The sequence below is a fragment of the Polyodon spathula genome, chromosome 9 (genome assembly GCF_017654505.1).
Source record: "Polyodon spathula isolate WHYD16114869_AA chromosome 9, ASM1765450v1, whole genome shotgun sequence".
In the NCBI taxonomy this organism is placed as follows: domain Eukaryota; kingdom Metazoa; phylum Chordata; class Actinopteri; order Acipenseriformes; family Polyodontidae; genus Polyodon; species Polyodon spathula.
This window is the reverse complement of record NC_054542.1, coordinates 13179801-13200515: the sequence shown is the minus strand read 5'-3', so window position 1 is coordinate 13200515 and position 20715 is coordinate 13179801. Positions and strand designations below refer to the sequence as shown.

At 37.6% G+C, this 20715-nt stretch overlaps 1 protein-coding gene across 1 annotated transcript in view; it reads left to right on the top strand.

The window, feature by feature from the left end:
* The window catches only part of LOC121320409 (glutamate receptor ionotropic, kainate 1-like), a 45687-nt gene that overhangs the window by 15836 nt on the left and 9136 nt on the right, over window positions 1-20715 (top strand). Inside the window, 10 exon segments of the mRNA XM_041258710.1 lie at window positions 3692-3865; window positions 4667-4810; window positions 7356-7463; window positions 8705-8818; window positions 8925-9128; window positions 10040-10263; window positions 11421-11539; window positions 15152-15207; window positions 15209-15370; window positions 20325-20550. Of these exon segments, the coding sequence (XP_041114644.1) occupies window positions 3692-3865; window positions 4667-4810; window positions 7356-7463; window positions 8705-8818; window positions 8925-9128; window positions 10040-10263; window positions 11421-11539; window positions 15152-15207; window positions 15209-15370; window positions 20325-20550 (1531 nt within the window).

Sequence of the window (20715 nt, the reverse complement as noted above, 5' to 3'; positions counted from 1 at the left end):
AAGTTGACTAGGCAAAATGTGGTACCTTCCTGTCGGTCATTTGGCATAACAGCACCCCCCTGTCCTGCACAAGGTGCTGAGATGGAACAGGACAGACCAGGCAGTCAATTTATTCAGCGCTTGTTAGGCGCGTCCGGTCCAATTTATTTTCACATACATTGTTTAAAACAGGTTTAAAAGGCAGTGCATGACAAAAGGACACTCAGAACTACATCTCCAGCCAAATCCCATTCCTTGTTTGCTGTATTTTTCTCATACCTCTATAAATGTGCATACTGATAAATCCTCTCCTGATCACTCGTTTTATAACCAAACTCCTCAATAATGAGATCCAAGTCATTATTTTATTATTATAACATCTCAAAAAGCCATGCAAATGTCTGTGATATTCTTGGAGCGCTGGATGCAGAAGCAGCTATTTCCTTTGTTTGTGTCTGTTTTATCTCTGTGGTGTATGGGGCTACTGTATTGCTCAGATAAGCACTTTTTCTCACTCAGCAATTGAAAGGTTTTCTCTGCTTTTTCATGAGTAAAAACGACTAGAGACCTGTGCTTCTAAGTCTTTTTGATGATGTCGGACAGGGTGCGACATCGGACTGGAAAGGGAAAATTGTAATGTCAGACCTGGTCTGACATAGGACCGCAAAGGGTTAAGGGTCTGAACACTTATGCAACCAGTGCATTTCATTTTGTACATTTCTTTGCAAGTTTTGCTGACTTTTAACTTCCTCCTCATATAACAGTGTTCAGTGTTCTCTCTCTCTGCCTGCTACACCATGTAGTCATTTGTACACACAGCTGCTTTGACATGTTTTGAAGACAACCACAGAAACAGAGACGGGCCATATTCAGTAAAAAACAAGTTGTATAAGTTGATTTTCAAACTTAACTGTCAACAACTCAATTTACCCTTAGTCATTTTGAATGTTAAACACAAGCTTTCAGACTCTTGACTGACCTCAGTCACAGCTATACAGATTCACTATTAACACAATAGGGGTACACTTGTGAAGTATGTATCTGGTTCTGATTAACAAAACAAATGTGTTTGTACAGCTGGAAATGTAATGCAATTGTAGTGCACCGTATGCAACACTTGATGTTTTGTTTACTGGTTATTAGATGGTATTGTTTTTTTGCTTTTTTAATTGATGCAAGTAGTACTGTGTGGAAGGGTGGTGGGTAATTCATTGACACAGGAGACAGACAGGTGCCCAGTTTTATTTCGGGGTGCTCTTTTTCTTTTCGCCCGCAGATGGCGCTGTGGGTCCGTGGTCCGCTTACCAACGATGGTAAACAGAGCCACGGGAATACCAAGCGATGGTACACAATACCGGCGTCCTTGCAGGTGTTTCGAAACAATAAAACAGAAGGCACAAAGAAACAGGGAAAATAAAACGGTAACAAAACTACAAAGAAAAAAGGTGCTGCACTTGACAGCTATTTCCCAGTCGCCGCTACCCGTGCGACCCGGATCACTGTCCTACACTGCCGGCTAACTAGCCTGCTCTTTTACAATACGCCGGGGTCTGCCCAAGGGTTCCCCGCTCTCACTGTCATTATGTTTGTTTGTGTTGATTGTTAATATTGATTTAATTGCTTATCTGCTGTGGCGCTCCTCTGGGGACGATTATCCGTCTGCGTGGAGCAGCAGCTGAAAGCAATCAGCTGTTCCAGCAGGCTGGTGGGCGTGGGCGGAGAGTCAGTATAAAAACATGGCGATCGCTGTGATCGGGGCTGCTGCAAGGCCTGCCGTTTGCACGGCACCTTTTGAGTTATAGTTTGGGGTATTGTGTTTTATTTTGCATTTTTTGTACAGTTTGCTGTATTTGTCCTCTGTGTGTTACCATCGCTGGTAACGTGACATGACCGCCTTTATTTTACTTTCGTTTTCTGTTTTTGTTAATAAATCCTGCGCGCCTGTGCCGGCGTTTCAACACCACCTCTATCTCTCTGTATGCTTGAACAGCGGCTACCCACACGTGTGACCCGAGGAAGACCCTGTCACAGCCCTATACAACGATTTTTACGGTACATCAAATTAATTAACAACATTTAAACAATGTCCTCATTTGTTAAAATGTTATAGCGATTTTAAATAAAACACTTAATGGTTTCTATAAACTCCCTTCCTTTACTTTAACATTATAGCGGCATGATTTATGGTTATTACATGATATGATTATTACACTTCGATTTTTAACCATTAATATCTCGGTCAAAAGGAATTTAAGAAAATTCCCTCACCCCACACGATCCAGCCATATAGGAATTGAAATTATAAACAGATTTATATTAAGACATAGTTTCCGTCACACAGCAGCCTGTGTTAAGAGCTACCACTTCAATATTTTGTTAATTGCAGTGTTTACAGTTTTTTTTTTACAGCTTAGAAATGTTTCAAAATAAGTTATTTTAGTAATCGCCACGTTTTCAAGAAGTGTGTATCACCATACAATGAGTTATTTAACATAAGACAATGTTGTTCCGTGTTATTAATTTGAACCAAAGTTAAAGAGTAAGTAGCGGGGTTTCAAAAAAATATAGCGTTATACTCCCCACGTGCTGCTACAACTGTTTAAATAATGTACCTGTAATTTTTTCTTAACATCCTTACAACTTTTTACACTTAACTTTTAAAATCTGTTTCAGTGCTATTTTGAAACATGGGCAAATGGTTCTGAAGCCTTAATTAACCCAGCTAATCAGAGGCCAAAACTCATGCAAAAGTAACTCCCAATGCCAAAGCTTTGGATTGCCCCAAGCTCTTGTGCTAATAAATGTCCATACTAGGTTTCATTATAAGTGAATGAGCGATTCTCAAGATATACTGTAATTAAAACAAACATACAGGCATCTCTGTGTTTCCCTGTTGCCAAAGTGAAAATGTAATTGAGTATAGATTTTCACTGCTCCCCGTATCATTGTTTAATGGCCCTTTTCCTTGTCAACGGTATTGTTGTTCGGGTTTTAAAATGAATGTCCTTACCTCTGCCATTTTTACTGTCAGTATCTATGCTGAAAGCCTAACCTGGATCCAGCTGAGCAATGGGTGGTATGGCAATGCTGCACCATTGAAGTTAGTTTAATTGTCTTATTTTATGGCTGTTATGTCTTGTGGGTCCGGAAATAAGTGAGCCTAGACAAGCAGTTACACACAGAACGCCCTCAGAACACCGAACCACAAGAATCCCGAAACGCACATGCGCCTTCCCTTTTATAGTGCAGCTAACATGCGGCCTTACACATGTTAATATACATTTGTAACTATTTTGTGCATGCTGTGCACGTGAACACACTCTGCACCTGCAGTAATATATAAAAATGGCGTGTCCTGGATTTTGTGGCGGATCTTAAACCATAATTTTAACCACTTTTTATAACACATTTATGATATTTTGTTCATTCTATTATACAGATTAGACAGTTGCCATAGCATTGTGGTCATTGTAAAAACAAAAAATAAAACTGAAATGACATGCACTGTTGTGTAACCCCTTTCAAATGACTTCTTTAGAAGTAATTGGAGTAGAAGGAATTTAGCTTTAAAAAACCACTATCAAGAAACAAGTCAAATAGCTTTCACAATAGTTTACAATCTTGCCTCATTAGTTTTTTGTTCTACAGTAAGATTGTATTGCAAACAGACATTATGCCATATATATTTATACTGTGTTTTTATGTTATACAGGACCTGTTTGCTTTGGATCTTGAACCCTACCGATACAGTGGAGTCAACATTACTGGATTTCGACTCCTCAACATCGATAATGCACATGTGGCTTCAGTTGTAGATAAGTGGTCGATGGAACGTCTCCAAGCACCTCCCAAACCTAAAACTGGCTTATTAGATGGCATTATGACAGTAAGTAAGAATTGGCAAATATCATAGATAAAAAGGGCACCTGTTTACAATTTCAAGAATTTACTTGACACAGGAAATACTAATTGTCATTTCCCTTAACTACTTTGGTGTACCTCCGTCCCAAAAAATTACCCATCATCATATTGCCGATAATAAAAAGGGTTTGAAAACATTTTCGTACCTGTCGTTAACAAGTCCTTTTAACATTTAGTTGTACAATTTTAATTTAGTTAAAAAGCCTAATATTTATTACTTAATTTTTCTATGTAAAAAATGCAAGTAGGCCTTCATTGAATGTCTTTGTTAAATAATCATTAAATTACTTTGTGAAAACATGACAAGTATTGTATGACACCGATTTAACCATGTCCACTTCCTGGACCCGAGAACCCATCACTATGACGACTCTTGAGTCCAAATAAGTGAAGATCAGAGTGCTAGAGCTATTATGATCTGATGATCTGAACCTTGGCCTCTACCCTCTGCCAAGCCAGTGAACCACATTGGTACCAGTGTCTATGTTGAAACAGTGTGTGATTGTTTTATGATGATGTGTTATATAATGGAATCTTAAAAACGTACTGCTCATTTAAATCGTTAAACTTTAGTAGTTTGTCCTGTTTGAACCAATTATTGTGTTGTGATTAAAAGTTTTTAAACACCCAAAACCTGGAAAATTCTTGCTAACCTTTTTTTCATAGTTACCCAAATACAGCATGCTGAAAGTATTTTTAGACTTAACTGACAAGCAAATTGAGTAGTTATAAGAGCTATGGTTTTCATTTGAAATTTGCTTTTCAGACAGAAGCTGCCCTAATGTATGACGCTGTGTACATGGTAGCTATGGCTTCACAGCGTTCCTCCCAAATGACAGTCAGCTCTTTGCAGTGTCATAGACACAAACCTTGGCGCTTCGGACCAAGATTCATGAACCTATTTAGAGAGGCAAGTAATGTATTTTTGTGACGCTCAAACATTTATTCAAGCAAAAATAGAAGTCAATAGGAAAAATAGGAATTATTTTGGGTTCATAAAACATTGTGCATTTGAACGTGTCGCACATAAATACAGTGCTCACCCATTATAACTTGCCTCATTATAGTGTGGAATCAGTTATAACACGGTAGGGTCGTGGCTCCCATTTGCTCCGTAATGCCATTACAGTGGCCCTTTTATACTCGTTATAAGGCGGAACACAAATAGCACAGTCTTGTAACTATGGCTCCCCATTATAGCGGTATAAAGGGTGAGCACTGTATTAGATAAGAAATCCATTGCAACTGCTTAAGTACTTTAGCTCTTTTCTTTTGTACTGTGGTCAAGATGTTTTCCAAACACCTGCTAGTTCAAGGAGCAATTCATTTGGAACCAAATAGACTTTAGAAAATATTTATTAATCTTTTACTCCAGATAAAAATGTGTGCTATGTTATATGAAGGCAAACATGTTAATGATACTAAATAGATAGCTATGTTATAGGGGGTGCAGGGGCAAAATACTGCATTCTGATAAAAGAAATTGCTTTGCCCAAACAAAGTAGGACATTCCTTACTTTCTGTCCCACCCCCCCACCAAAAAAATGTGGAGTTATGTCTTGCAGCTGTAACAGGTTACAACATCAAACCAGGTTGTTTTAGGCATATAATTTGTTGCAGTGCTTTTAAAGCACATCCTACTAATTGGTAAAATATTCCCACCCCACCCTCTTTATGTGATTAAAAAAAAAAAGAAAGTAGTTGTCTAAAAACTGCACATTTTATAAAATTGTTGATGTACTGTACATACAGAGGGAGGCTTTGCTGATGCTGCCGTCTAAACTTCATCAAAATGAGTATTGATTAGAATAACAAATGACAAATGAATTAATCACCGCTGTTTAAAACGCTACAAGTGAAAATGACCAGTACAGCGCTTGTAGGTAGTTTGAAAAGCAAAGGTTTGAAAAGCAAACTTGTTGTTTTTGTTCTGTTTTTTTGCTTGTTTGTTTGTTAGTTGAGTGGTCATGAACTAGTCAAAGTTACTACATTAAGGGTTTTATTTATGTAATTTGTAAGTGAATACGTACTGTATCTGTTATTTATGATTTATTATAGCTCTTTGTTTTTAGCACAGATTTTATGATATATTGTGGCCTTAATCGGTGAGTTATTGTCTGTGATGAATTGTCACTGTTGGTGATGAATTGCTGGTGATGAAAAGTGTGTGACAGATTGACGGGATACCCTCTCTCTTGCGTTCCTCCTTTGACCAACCAACCCCTGATGAGCGGCTGATCCGCTCTTTCATACAGCTGTGCCGGGGCTCGATTTGCTTATCATAATTAAATTGGCTCAGGCACATTCTGCAAGTGAAGTGATTTGGCAGGGAAGGTAATTAACCCTTCCCTGCCGACCTAAAACAAGTGTCCAAATACATACATTTTAAATAATAACACAACACAAATGCAAAATAGTACATATAAACACAAGGGCGGGGTGTACCTTGTCACAAGCTACCACAAGTGAGCAATAACGTGAAACAGACTTTACATACGTTTCAACAGAGACAAAATAAACATAAACCAAAACAACTCTAATATATAGAAATAAAATAGCGCCGGTGCTCTCTTTGTATCCCATACTCCTCCGCACAGAGGTCTGATGTGGTTATTGAAAATCACCCAATAAAAGAGAGATATATGTGAGAATAGGCAAATATAGTGGGAAAATATCTTCTGTTGCCGATTTAATTAAAAAAAAAAAAAAAAGGGTTTGAAACATTTTCATACCTGTCATTTAACAAGTTGCAACATTTGGCACTTCATGAATCTTGGTCTGAACCTGTTTAAAGAGGCAAGTGATGTATTGAAGTTCAAACATTTGTTCAAGCAAAAATAGAGGTCAATAGGAAAGCAGGATTTATTTTGTGTTCATACAGCATTGCGTATAGCTGTGCATTTGTTTTAACCAGCTCTCTATTAAATCTGTTTTATTCAACCCCCTTTAGTGACTATAATAACTGTAATTTAGAAACTGCAGTTACAATAGTACAAAAAAATAAGTAAGAGGTTGCTGTAAATCTTTTTTATTTTTTATATACATTTATTTCCCTTTAGTAAAAGCTTTTAATGTTGTCATGTTAAAGCAGTTAACAGCTAGTAAAATTTAGTACGGTAGTCAATTGAACCAATTCAATGCGTAGTAGATGGGGAGAAAAGATTCAGTGGCCAGAATTCTCAATGCTTTTTGCTTCCAAGTAATTTGCATACTTTCTGAAAGCGAAAAAAAAAAAAAAAAAAAAAAAAAAATTACAATTTGAAAACTAAAAGGGAACAACTTTAAGCACTTTCAAGCCCCTAGATTAATTGTACATGTACAGCATATGATCTATAGGAAAATGCATGATTGTCAGCTGTTGCATTTAAGATTTATATTATTGTTTTGTCATAACATGTTTATTTTCTTACTATTGTCTTTAGATACATTTTTTTTTTTTTATTGTTTTCACTCAGGCACAGTGGGATGGATTGACCGGACATATCACCATTAATAAATCAGACGGTCTGAGGAAAGATTTTGATTTGGAAATAATCAGTCTTAATGAGGAAGGGATGGAAAAGGTGAACATTAATTCAGTGCTTTATTTTATTTTCTGTTCAGCAAGATATGCTCAAGATGTCATATCTCATTTGCAAAGGGATTTTGGGGGGTGGTAGTCAGTCTGCAACTTCATATACATGTATAATAGGTTTGTTATGGTGAAGTACTTCAGGAATTGACTATAATAGTAGAAAGTGACAGCTTTACACAGTAAGATTTCTTAAAACGTGTGCTTTGTACACATGCTTCTTTTCTTCCTTTTGTTCTCATATGTATTTTATTTCTGTTTCACAAGCTTGCTGGTAATCCCACTCACCGTCTAAATAAAGTATGGAAAAAGGTTTGTAGCACAACAAAATTGGTCGCCAAACCCTGTTGTGTTTTGTGTTTTCATCAATGTCAGTCCTGTATTAGTAAGGCATCTTATCCATCAGTGTTCCTCTCTTACATGTACTACTCTAAAAGACCACTGATAGTTGTTGTCTCTCTAAATGTGTTGTACATTGTTACTGTTTCTTTCTTCGTACTTACTGTACAAAATTTCTTGTCAGTTTCACTCCAAGCCACTGTGGCTATCTTGAGAAGGTCTTGTTCTTAGATGTTATTACTTAAACAACAACTCCTGATTACATATAACTTTCCATATAACATTCATTTTACCTTCTGTGCACTGTTTTTTGTCGGAAAGCAGACTTTTGTTACTTACGTTTCCCAAAGGTACCCTTTGAAACATGCTCGCCAGGGACTAATTTACCAGGGGATCAGACTCAGTTAAAGCTATTGTGAGTCCCTGTTAACGTACAGTTGTGCATGAGTGTGAGTCCTTGTTTTAAACCACCTGGTGGTGATTTTATTAAAGGTTTCTCCATAAAGAGAGGACCGTAGCAGCAGGTAATGAATGAAACATAAAACACGAAAGTACAAAGAGAAAAGGCCTGGTCTTTTATACTCAAAAGATTAAATAATTCTGTTTATATGCCATTCAGAGAAAATACATTGCAAAAGTGTATCCCTTTTCATTGCTAGTGTTATTATTTCCAGAGGGCTAAAGTGGAGGCACCAGTAACATCAGTAAACACATTCTGTGCTGAAGAGAATGACACTGCACGCAATTGTTTGCTTTTAGTAAAATTAGAAAAAATAATTAATAGACTTGAGCAAAATAATAGAACCCTGTGTCTTTTTTATTGGGAGAATTTTTTTTACCATTTTTGTGTTTGTTTTATATTCATTTTTTAATATAAAATTATATTTTGTTTAGATAGGAATTTGGAATTCAAATGGTGGCCTTAACCTGACTGATAGCAACAAAGAGAAAACAACTAATGTTACAGACTCGATGGCAAATAGAACACTTATTGTAACTACTATTCTGGTAAGTGTGGCAGAAAATGTAATATTTACTATAAGTATTAATAAAATTTGCTTTCTTAATTTGTTAACTTGTTGTTAATAGATAGTCTATAATAATTTATTTACAGGAAGACCCATATGTAATGTATAAGAAATCAGACAAACCATTGTATGGAAATGACCGATTTGAGGGATACTGTCTGGATTTGCTGAAGGAGCTTTCAAATATTCTTGGTTTTACTTATGAGGTGAATCTTGTATCAGATGGTAAATATGGAGCCCAGAATGACAAGGGTGAATGGAATGGAATGGTCAGAGAACTTATAGATCATGTAAGTAAGCTCCATACTCATTGTATATGTAAGAAATAACCCACGACAGGGTGTGCAGCAAGATTATTCTATTGAATTTGCTTTGTCGACTTTAATCAAAGATTACATCAATTCACTGCAGATGTGAGACACATTTCTAAGAAAACATTTTAGTCATTGAGTTTATCAAAGGATAAAGGAAAGTAGTAAGACCAATAGTCACATAAACTATAAGTGGCTTTCGTTTTTAGTTCAGTTTAGTCACAGTAGGGTTTATAATAAATCACACTGCCAGATTGTTATTGATTGGTACTCAATGATTGTGTAAACAACAGCAATCCAGGATATATGTGGTTTTGTGTAAAGTAATTAACATATGTTATTGCATTAAATTAATACCTAACAACTTAAACTTTCTTAAAGGAAATACGTAAAACATGATTTTTTTGCAGCAGCTTCATTTCGCTAATGGCCTTCACGGTCAATTTTTGCTGCAGAAAATGTTCACGTGTACGGCACATGTATGATGTATAACTTTGCAGATTTAATAAACGCGAAATTAGCAAACATTTCTTGCTCGCAAAATGTTGTTGTTTTACAGTATCTCGGAAAATATGAGTATCGGCACACCCCTAGTTATTTAAGTAAAGATGAAGCTATTTCCCTCTTGTGCAATTTAATAGACTTTACTTTCACTAATATGTATGCTGTAGTCTCATACCAATGGTAGTTTTTGTACTGTATTAACAGGGAATAATGGCATAACCAATACGCAATATCCACCTCAGTCCATGGACTAATTTGTAATGGAAAAGCAACCCTTCCAAATAAAAACAGAATATGAGAATATAAGGATATATTAACATTAAATCTAATATCTAATGCATCGCCATTCATTACATAATATATAATATATTCTCTTAAATTAACAGAAAGCTGACCTGGCTGTGGCTCCTTTAACCATAACCTATGTGAGGGAGAAGATGATTGACTTTTCCAAGCCTTTCTTGACCCTGGGGATCAGTATTTTGTACCGTAAACCAAATGGCACAAACCCTGGTGTATTCTCCTTCTTAAATCCTCTCTCTCCTGATATCTGGATGTATGTTCTACTGGCCTGCCTTGGTGTCAGCTGTGTGCTGTTTGTCATAGCAAGGTAAGGCACTGTTAAAGTTCTTTGGGAAAGAGAAGGCTTGCTATTACACTTTTCTGGGACAAGTTACTATTGTACTATAAACATAAGTAAACTGCAGTGGCCTATGACTATTGTATTGTAACGTTATGGTTCTGCTGTACATGGAACAGGAGCATTTATGTCGGTAGACATGCACGTGAAGAGAAGGACAGAAAAACATAGGTAATCAGTATTGGTTTCATGTAATGAAAAAATCAAATTGATCAACTAGTCTTTTTCTAAACATTTTAAATTCTGTTTTTGTTAGTCGGTTGGTTGAAATAATTAAATGTTATACTTAGTTGACCAGCTTAAGATGGCTTCTAAACAGCGTGACCGGGGCTTCCCAGGGGGCGGCGCACAATTGGGAGAGCGCCGCCCGGGTAGGGAGGGCAATCCACGGCAGGGCAATCCACAGTTCCATCTGGCTCATAGGTCTGTGTTGTCCTCCGGCATTATAGGTCTGGTAACTTCGCTATGGATCTGCAGTGCGAAAAATGACGGCTTGGCAGGAACACGTTTTGGAGGATGTGTCTTTCAGCCTCCATTTCCTGAGTAGCCGGGGCGTTGAACCGGGATTAAAAATAACCCAGTTGCCGATTCCAAATTGGGGAGAAAACGAGGGTAAAAAATCATTGGCAACGACTACATTTTAGAAAAAAAAAAAGATGGCTTCTAAACATGGACTGGTTTAGTTATAGTGTCTGTCTCTGCTACTACATTGGGTTAAGTTCAGTCACTTATGAGACCTGGAACATGTATACTATAAAAAGCATTACAATAATATTTACCGTTAATGGAACTTGGAATGTTATTGCAAATCAAAATGTAGATATAATTAATTGGTTAAACTATTACCTATTAAAGTATTGTGCCTGATATAAGTAAATGCAGACCGTTTCTGGTTTGGTTGAAACATCAACTGAAAAACTGATATTTAATTGGCCAAGTATCTGTTAGTCAGCTGTCTAAAAATAAACCATGAATTTACCACAGTGAAGGACTCAATAAAAGATTTGATATAGACCTATTTTGTTGCATTGTTCTCCTACATAATTTCAGTTTGTTTTTCATAAACCTTGCTGGAGCCCTGTGCTTTAACATGATGTTTACAGTTTTGTTTTTGTTAATTATCACAGGTTTACACCTTATGAGTGGTATAACCCCCACCCATGCAACCCTGACTCGGACGTGGTGGAAAACAATTTTACTTTGCTAAATAGTTTCTGGTTTGGAGTTGGAGCTCTCATGCAGCAAGGTACACAGGTCACATATCAATATTGCACACATCCCACAGTCTGCTGAGATCTTCTGTGCTGGTAAACTCCATCTTCACTAAATATACTGTCTTCTGTAAAACCTGACCAGTGCTTCCTTTGTAAATTAACTGTATCAGCATGTGGTAATTTGACCAGTGTGTTTTGGGACTGAAATTTGAATAATGACATATATATATTATACACACACACATATTCGTACAATTAGAATATTGCCATTTAATGTTTTATTCCATTTATGACTTAAATCACATTTTGATTTAGAAGGGTTGATAAGGTGAATACACAAATGTATATTCTTTCCTTTGTACCATTAGTTGTGTGCTGTCAACACAAACTTTACATGTAGCTGAAAGCTCCTAATCATCAGTTACATGGAACGGTGTAACAATGGTTATTACATCCACAGGAACACAAGTACAGCACAGTGTAACAGTGGTTATTACATCCACAGGAACACAAGTACAGCACAGTGTAACAGTGGTTATTACATCCACAGGAACACAAGTACAGCACAGTGTAACAGTGGTTATTACATCCACAGGAACACAAGTACAGCACAGTGTAACAGTGGTTATTACATCCACAGGAACACAAGTACAGCACAGTGTAACAGTGGTTATTACATCCACAGGAACACAAGTACAGCACAGTGTAACAGTGGTTATTACATCCACAGGAACACAAGTACAGCACAGTGTAACAGTGGTTATTACATCCACAGGAACACAAGTACAGCACAGTGTAACAGTGGTTATTACATCCACAGGAACACAAGTACAGTACAGTATACGGTGTAACAGTGATTATTACATCCACAGGAACACAAGTACAGTACAGTGTAACAGTGGTTATTACATCCACAGGAACACAAGTACAGTATGTGAACTGCAGTTATGTTTTTTTTGTAGCCAGGTTGGCATTTTAGAAGTGAAAAAGCATGACTTGGTATACCATGTGTTTTCAATGTATTGTCATCCTCAACAATTACTGTCTTCCAAAATGTGTAGAGACTCTAAGAACAGTATTGCCACTCTCCGCTCCTGCAAGAGTTCACTGATTTCTGTTATTAAACATACTTCTATGTGAATATGCAAAGGAAATTACCACTGTAAATTACCACTAATCACATTACTTGCATTGTTAGTGTGTGCTGTAGTTCGCATTATAAACAAGTTCCCAGTAAAACCCAGTCGTAGCCAGTCTATTCAGCTGTATCAGGTTTTATAATATCAGCCAGGTGTGTGTTTGTGTGGCTGGCTCATGTGTGAATGCTCTGAGAGCTGATTGTGACCATAGCTCCTGGTAAATGTCCTGCCGACTGGAGTTTACCGCCATCCACAGTAAGCAGTGGGATGCAGTGTCTGCTAGTTACCACTACCTTGGGTACATGACAGTCAGCCCCAACCAGATTCTGCTTGTCTTTGCACAGCACAATAAGCATTTGTGAGCAGATAAATGTACAAAGTCAGGTTATTGGTGAACATAAGTGCACTGTCTTATCTCTTTAGAAACTAATTTAGGAAAAGATTAGCTAATTAATACTAACCCATTCAACCGTAGCTGTGTTTTCTTTATTTTGTGTTAGAAAATCTTGTGGTGGTGTTGTGTAGAATGTGGAGTCTTTTTTGTTTAAAATTAATTGTGGTGATCAGACTTTCTCTTTTCTACAGACCGTGAGCAAAGTCTGGATCAGGCTTGGCTGTCATGTCTGCCATAAGGCACTAATGAGACGCCAGCAAGTACTGTCTCTGACCCAGATTTTTGCTAGTTGCACATTGTTCTATTAAATGGTGTATTTTGGGTTTGTAACATCGTTTGCATCAGTATCGTCTCTGATTTAATTTTTTGCAGTATGTACCATTCTTCACACTTTATCTAAAGTGTGACATAAAATTAAGATCTGCAAGGGTTACATACTGAGGGACAATTGGCAAATGTTAAAAACAGTGTATATACCCGTGTTTTATAAAGAAGCAAAAACAGTAGGAGCTATCATTTCATGCTTCATTTCAGTATTACTATTACAGGAATACATACATACCATATTTGACCATTTTTATGTTGTGTGCTTTCCCTTATCTATACATTCAACAAATACATTTCTTGTCTACCTTGATAGTAAATTAAACATTTATAAAGAAAGCATGTTCCATTTTAAGAAATGGATGAAGATTAAAGACTAAAACATTATTTCAAAAATGAAGAAATTCTGCTGTAACTGTGTTAAAAATAACCAAATATTAAAGATGATGATTTAAATCCAGAGCCATTTAACATTAGGGGTGTGCCGAGTACTTGGATAATACCAGTAGGTATTACAATTATGAACATTTTTCAGAAGTATAAAGCCTTTAACACTTTGCAGTCCATTTATTCAGCACTTGTCAGGCGTGTCAGGGCCAATTTATTTTCACTAGCGCGGTTTATTTTACACACGTTGTTTAATTTTTATTTTTTTTTCAGAGTAAAACAGGTTTAAAAAGCATTTAATTGCAAAAGGACACTCATCTACAGCCATACCTCACCCCTTGTTCGCTGTATTTTTTACATCAGTTTTTATAGTGCATACTGATAAATCATGAAAATGAACATTAAAATAACATGATGCAGAGGTTATTCATATAGTTGTTTTATTAATGTCTTGTACATGATCCAAGAGGATATATATATATTATATATATATATATATATATATATATCTAGCTACAAAATCATACCTAGCTATCATAATACCATTCTGTAAAACTTCACAAGGAGACTAAAGATTAACTTTAAAATTGATGTACTGTTATATCATTGAAAAAATATACTGTATATTAAAATAATACACTCACAGAGCAAACCAAAGCCATTATTCTCATAGTCTATTAACAGCAGCAAATTTTGTAGGATTGGTCTCATCCAAAACTTACATTTGGTTGTCTTTTATAGAGATACTAGATCAAACATTTTATGATCTAGTTGTGAAGGTAATTTTTTTTTTAAACTGTACAGCAGGACATTTTCAATCTAGCATGTTGATAACAAGACCGATCTAAACAACACTGATCAGCTCAAAAGATTTCCTATTGAGTGAAGAGTTGTCTGATATGAAATCTTCTGATCCAGAAGATAGTGTTTAAAGATTTCTACAATGAATTTGAGAGAAACTTTTTCTCCAAAAGGCAATTGTTTTAAAAGGCTATCAGCCCAATACTGCAGTACACTGATGAAGACAGATAGCTGAAATAGATTTAGTTTTTATTAACTTATATTTAGATTTTTTTGATTGAATGTGATCTAATAACTCAACTAAGTAATAAAAGTAACCAAACTAAATAAATAAATAAATAAATTGCAGTTCAATTTTACGTCACTTTTTTAATATAAATTGGAGACCTAATATTATGTTATAGCCAAGATAGTCATTTACATCTGTATTAATTTTGTATGCTTTCGTACAATATGTGTCAAACAATTTCATTTTTACTCTGTGAACATACATGGCTTAGACTAGTGTGTTTCAATGTAAGTTTTCGCCACTGTCCTTTTGTTAAAATGTCAGAGTACATTAATTCTCTAACCGGTTGTTGTTGCTGCTGTTGTAACAGGAACAGAACTGATGCCCAAAGCACTTTCCACACGAATTGTTGGTGGAATCTGGTGGTTTTTTTACTTTAATAATCATATCATCCTACACTGCTAACCTGGCTGCCTTCTTGACTGTTGAGAGAATGGATTCACCAATTGATTCTGCAGACGATCTAGCCAAACAAACAAAAATTGAATATGGGGCTGTCAGAGATGGATCAACCATGACATTTTTTAAGGTACAGTATTGTTCTTTATGCTTGTTTAGTCAAAGCTTTTTTATTTATTTATTTATTTTTTTCTGGGCCTTTTCCACTGTTGTACAAGTGTATGTGTGATATTTGCTATAAATTCACTAAAATAACGCACACATATTGCATTTCCATTTGTCCCTGAAAGGCTGGTGTGCGTTAAAAGCATGCCTGTGCTGTACATTTACAAGGCACTACCTTCCCCTTTTGTATCAATGCAGATTTGTTGCAAAAAGCCCCCCCCCCCACAAATTCCAGCACATACAGCACTGCATATTCATTTCTGACACAGATTAATCTTCATGACAGGTTCTTGTTTAATTTTACTGCACATTTTATTAAACAGCCTGTGAAGTGGGTCAGTTGATACTGTGTAAGATTACTTTTTTACACTTGTGACCAGTAAACATTTTCTATTTTCACATATTGAAATCTAACAAGGCCAAGTGCATCAGTTAGATCATCAACATATAATCTGGGTGTGGGTTCCAGTGTAAAGGAGTGTGAACAGGATGTGAGTGGTGTGGTAATAAATCCATTGCCCAGACAGGATTCTCCCAAAAATATCTGTGTTTATTTTTACAACAAGATAACAACAGTCCGCCCCTCTACCAACTATCGTATCGGGGAGAAACACAGCAGGTTTCAGTCCTGATAAATAATAGACACTCCTTAACCACAAAGAAGACACAAAACACAAGACAGACAATGACAAACTTATATTCAGTCCGGCTGTCAATTTAGTGCAAGGGGGAGTACTGATGTAGCTGCTTCCCCTTTGTACTCAGAAACTCCTCTCTGCAAAAAACCCGTCCCCATGGTTTCTCCAATAGAGGGCCACCCCGCAGCTGCTTGCAATAGAGTCCTTTCAGGTACATGCAAGTACACGCTCCCCCTAATATGGTCACCTTCAGGTTTCCGCTTACCGTCAAAGCAGTCCATCTAGGAGGAAGCATACCACCATCCTTACACAGCGCCCTTTTTGGTCGGGAGGGAGATTTACAGTTTGGATCCTTTCTCTCTCTGTCACTAGAAGCCTGAGAACTAAATGTCCTTCATGATACGTTTTTACTCGAGTTCTTGGAATTACCAGCCCAGTATTAGTGAATCTCAAAGTGTGGACAGGTTTGTAAGGAATAAGAAACTCTCACAAGGTAGCACCAAAACTATGGATAACCTTGTAGGTGAGGATCAACGTTTTAAAATCGATACAGTGCTTCACTAGCAGACAATGTAGTGACCTTAAAACGGGAGAAATGTGACAAGTAGACTTTGTATGAGCTAGCTGTGCATTTTGAACTAGCTGCAGCCTATTCAGTGTGAGGCAGTCCATCAAACAAGAAATTATAATAATCAGTGTCGGCGTCACTCGATCAGGTAATATACATAATTAACATAACAACATTCTCACATTTTTATAGTTTTTTTTTTTATTCAGTTTTTCCAGTTAAGCCCATATATTTTGCCACAACACTGTGGTTTTAGTGTCCCCTTCACTTCATGAGGTACAGGTAATGGGAATCCATCTGGACCCCACATAATGTGTAGCTTCTAACAAAAGTGTAAGGTGGGGTTATTGGTATGTTCAGGTTTTCCCTGTTAATAAATAGAAGCTATGCCTTTAAGGCTGTCGTGAGATTCAGGACACTGCCATGAGCCAGGTCATTAGTGTTTCCAGTTGAATGGTAATAGAGAGAGACGGTTAAGAGATGCTCTCTCTATAACCATTCAGAAACAACAATCAAGTGCTGTTACAGTTTACAGTTACAACTGACTCTGTGTTTCACCATTTGGCGACAAGGATGGCTGAATTATCGTTACCTCTGACTGCACCGTTCCTGCCTGTACCTGATGAACCCCCAATTCTGTAGTGCCAGTGATATGAATCTTTCGAAACATACTTAATAGCCCTGGATCTGCAAGATGTGGTTGGCCCCACGGAAGCCAGCTATCCTCTTACGTTGCTTGGGAGCATAAGGTCGGCACATTTTTTTCACCCGGCTGATGATATGTTTGAAGCAACTATTGCTGTTCTTTCTGGGGATTTCAGCACCTGACAGAGTATTCTCATCAATCGGTTTTAGTTTCACCAACAAGCGCAGTGGACAGGTGAGTCAGTCAGTTTGCCAGTTTGTATCTTTACTGAGGGAGTTAGTACAGCATTGCAAATTCGGAGGGCTACAGGATGAGCTAATTAGGGACCAGTTGAAAAAATGTCTTGTGTACAACTGTGGGAGCGCTTGTTATTGGAATCGGATGATTTAAGATTGGGGAAAGCATTGGAGATTAGAAAGCAAGTAGAAGCTGCATTAGCAGGGGTGTGTAAACTATCAGGCACCTCAACTGCACCATCTTTTGAAGTTACTGCCCAAGTACCAGTACAAAAAGTACAGGATAACCTGCAACCAAGTGCTTGGCATTTCAGCAGCCCCCCCACTTGCTACCGCACCCAGCACTGCATCCTCATCACCAGTAGCAATTAATTCAGTGTCCCAGCCATCCACTTCATTCAAAACGCATGGTTGCAACGTAAAGTATATCCAGATTCCACTTCTGATTGACACAGGTGCCAAGGTCTCTCTCCTAAATAAGGAAACACCTTCCCCTGCAACATACATCAGTCTCTCTCTCGGGTTACAGCCACACCCAAATTACAGTTCTGGCCACTATCTGCCTTCCAGTACAGTACATAGCCCACACTACTGCCCCATCAATATTTTACATTACCGTTACTGGTACCAACCTGATGGGACTGGACATATTTCACAGCTTTAACTTCTTCAGTCTGTCTGATTCCTGTGGTACTGATGTCCTACATGTCACGAACACTTGGCACCATGTGTTCCCTGCATTGTTTGAAGGCTTGGGGCAACAGTTGACCCAGCTACCCTTACGGAGGTGCCTCTTACTGTCCGTTACCAAGTCTCTGCAGAACTGCAGCGCCTTTTGGACACCGACATCATTGAATCCATTAATGCATCCCCTTGGATTTCAAACCTGACCTTGCCTGAAAAAAATCTGGGGAGCTGTGTGTGTGTTTAGATCTACATGCTGTCAACAACGTCATCGTACCAGACAAATATCCCCTGCCAATGGCTGAAGAACTTCCCATACATTTCCATGGCTCTACCGTTTTCAGCAAACTGGATCTGTGACAAGGTTATTTACATGTTCCATTGGCACCTGTTAGCAGAGACAGCGCTGCCTTTTGTCACACAAATGGGGGTTTTCAGACCCAAACACGTGCCATTTGGCCTCAGCTCCGACCCCAGCTGCTTGTCCCTTACCCTGGCCGGCATACCAGGCGTTTTGATTTACTTGGATTGCATTGTGGTGCGTGGATCTATGCAGTCAACACGATACACATCTACTACAAGGTTCCATCAGCTATCTGCCCATCACGTGACTCAATATGGAGAAATGTCTGCTTGGGTTTCCAGAGTTCGAATTTATGAGGTACAAGCTCTCAGGACATGGCATTACCCCTATCCCTTTTTGGTGAACATTTATTTTTATTAATTTCCTTCTTTTCCCCCCTTGGGAAGAGGAAAATGGGGGAGACAATACAGATTAAAAAAATATCACAACAATACAGAAATACAACATGATATCAAGACAAAAACAATATTACAATAAGATACAATAAACTATTAAAACTAAAATATAAAATGTACCTTAATTAATTGAATGAAAGTTATCCTAGGGGGAAATGCCATAATATGCACTTGATCTTAACATGATGCTGCCACCACCATGCTTGACAGTTGGGATGGTGTTGACTGGGTGATGTGCAGTTTTGGGCTTGCACTAAACGTAACGCTTGGAAGTTAGACAGATAAGTTCAATTTTTGTCTTGTCTGACCACAAAAGCTGTCTGCAATATCATCTACATGCTTTTTTGCAAACTCCATACGTGCATTAAGATGAGGTCATTGTTGGCTTCAGAGTGACATCCTGAACCAGTTTCCTGCTTGCCTGACTGCTCAGTTTGGGAGTGCGACCTGATCTGGATAGTTCTGGGTGGTGTCATGCATCTTCCACTTCTTAATGATAGACTTCACTGTGCTGAGAGGGATAATCAGCGCCTTTGAAATGTTCTTGTACACTTCTCCTGCTCTATGACTTTCTACCACTTTATCCCTGACTTGTTTCGAAAGCTCCTTGGTCTACATGGTTGCTTTGTTGGATCACCATGTGAGATGCAGCTTGAAAATATGTATATACCTGAGGGAAATTATCTACAAGTTAAACCACTTTGAGTACACAGGGGCTGAAACCATTTCACTAATTTTGTGACCTTTCAAACAAACCGTTTGCACTTGAGCTGATTTAGGGCTGTAGTAGCAAAGGGGTTGAATACTTATGCAACTGAGATTAATCTGTTTTTCTCTGTAAATCTTACTTCTTTATATTCTATATGCTTTTTTTAACTATATCAATGTGGAGTAGTTTGTGTAGATTCTACTTGTAAAGTCTAATATGAAAGCGTTGTGGAGTACGCTCGGGTGCCAACAAAATGTGAAAAAGTTGCGGGGGGTGAATACATCTGTAAATCACTATACATACAATTCTTCCACTGAATCGGATGTTGGCGAGTGTGTCAGTGAAGACATAAGTGAAGAATATTTACCATCAACATCAAGTAACAGCGAAGAGGCGGCGCCAAGTTCTGTGATAAATCCTTCCGCCCCCACAGCCCGTTTACTAGGATATGATTTATTCATGTCTCTCTTTCGCCCTTTTTTTTTTTTTTTTTTTTTTTAGGACGACTTCTTGTGGTTGTTCTACTGCGTTGTTTATTGCCTACCTGTTATTTTTTAGTCAAACTATGTCACTCTGTTTTTCCAATGTGTGCTTCATTGCATATCCATTTTAGGCATTATCACACAGATTGGAAATTAAAGTCATCCACATTGTTCCAACATTTATTCCTTTCTTTTAGAAATCGAAAATTTCTACGTTTGAAAAAATGTGGGCCTTTATGAGTAGCAGACAACAGACAGCCTTGGTAAAAAATAATGATGAAGGAATTCAGCGAGTACTGACTACTGACTATGCACTGCTGATGGAGTCTACCAGCCTCGAGTTTGTCACTCAGAGAAACTGCAACCTTACACAGATTGGAGGGCTTATTGACTCAAAGGGTTATGGAGTGGGGACACCCATTGGTAAGGACTCTTATACTAATCTGCAAATAACAGCAGTACAAACCTGTACAGTTTTTACAATCGCAAAAGAAACTGACATGTAGTAGCACTTGCATATCCCAGGTGCCTAGGATATATTTCAGGTGCATGTATGTACTGTATATGACACTAGAGAAGAGCAATAGC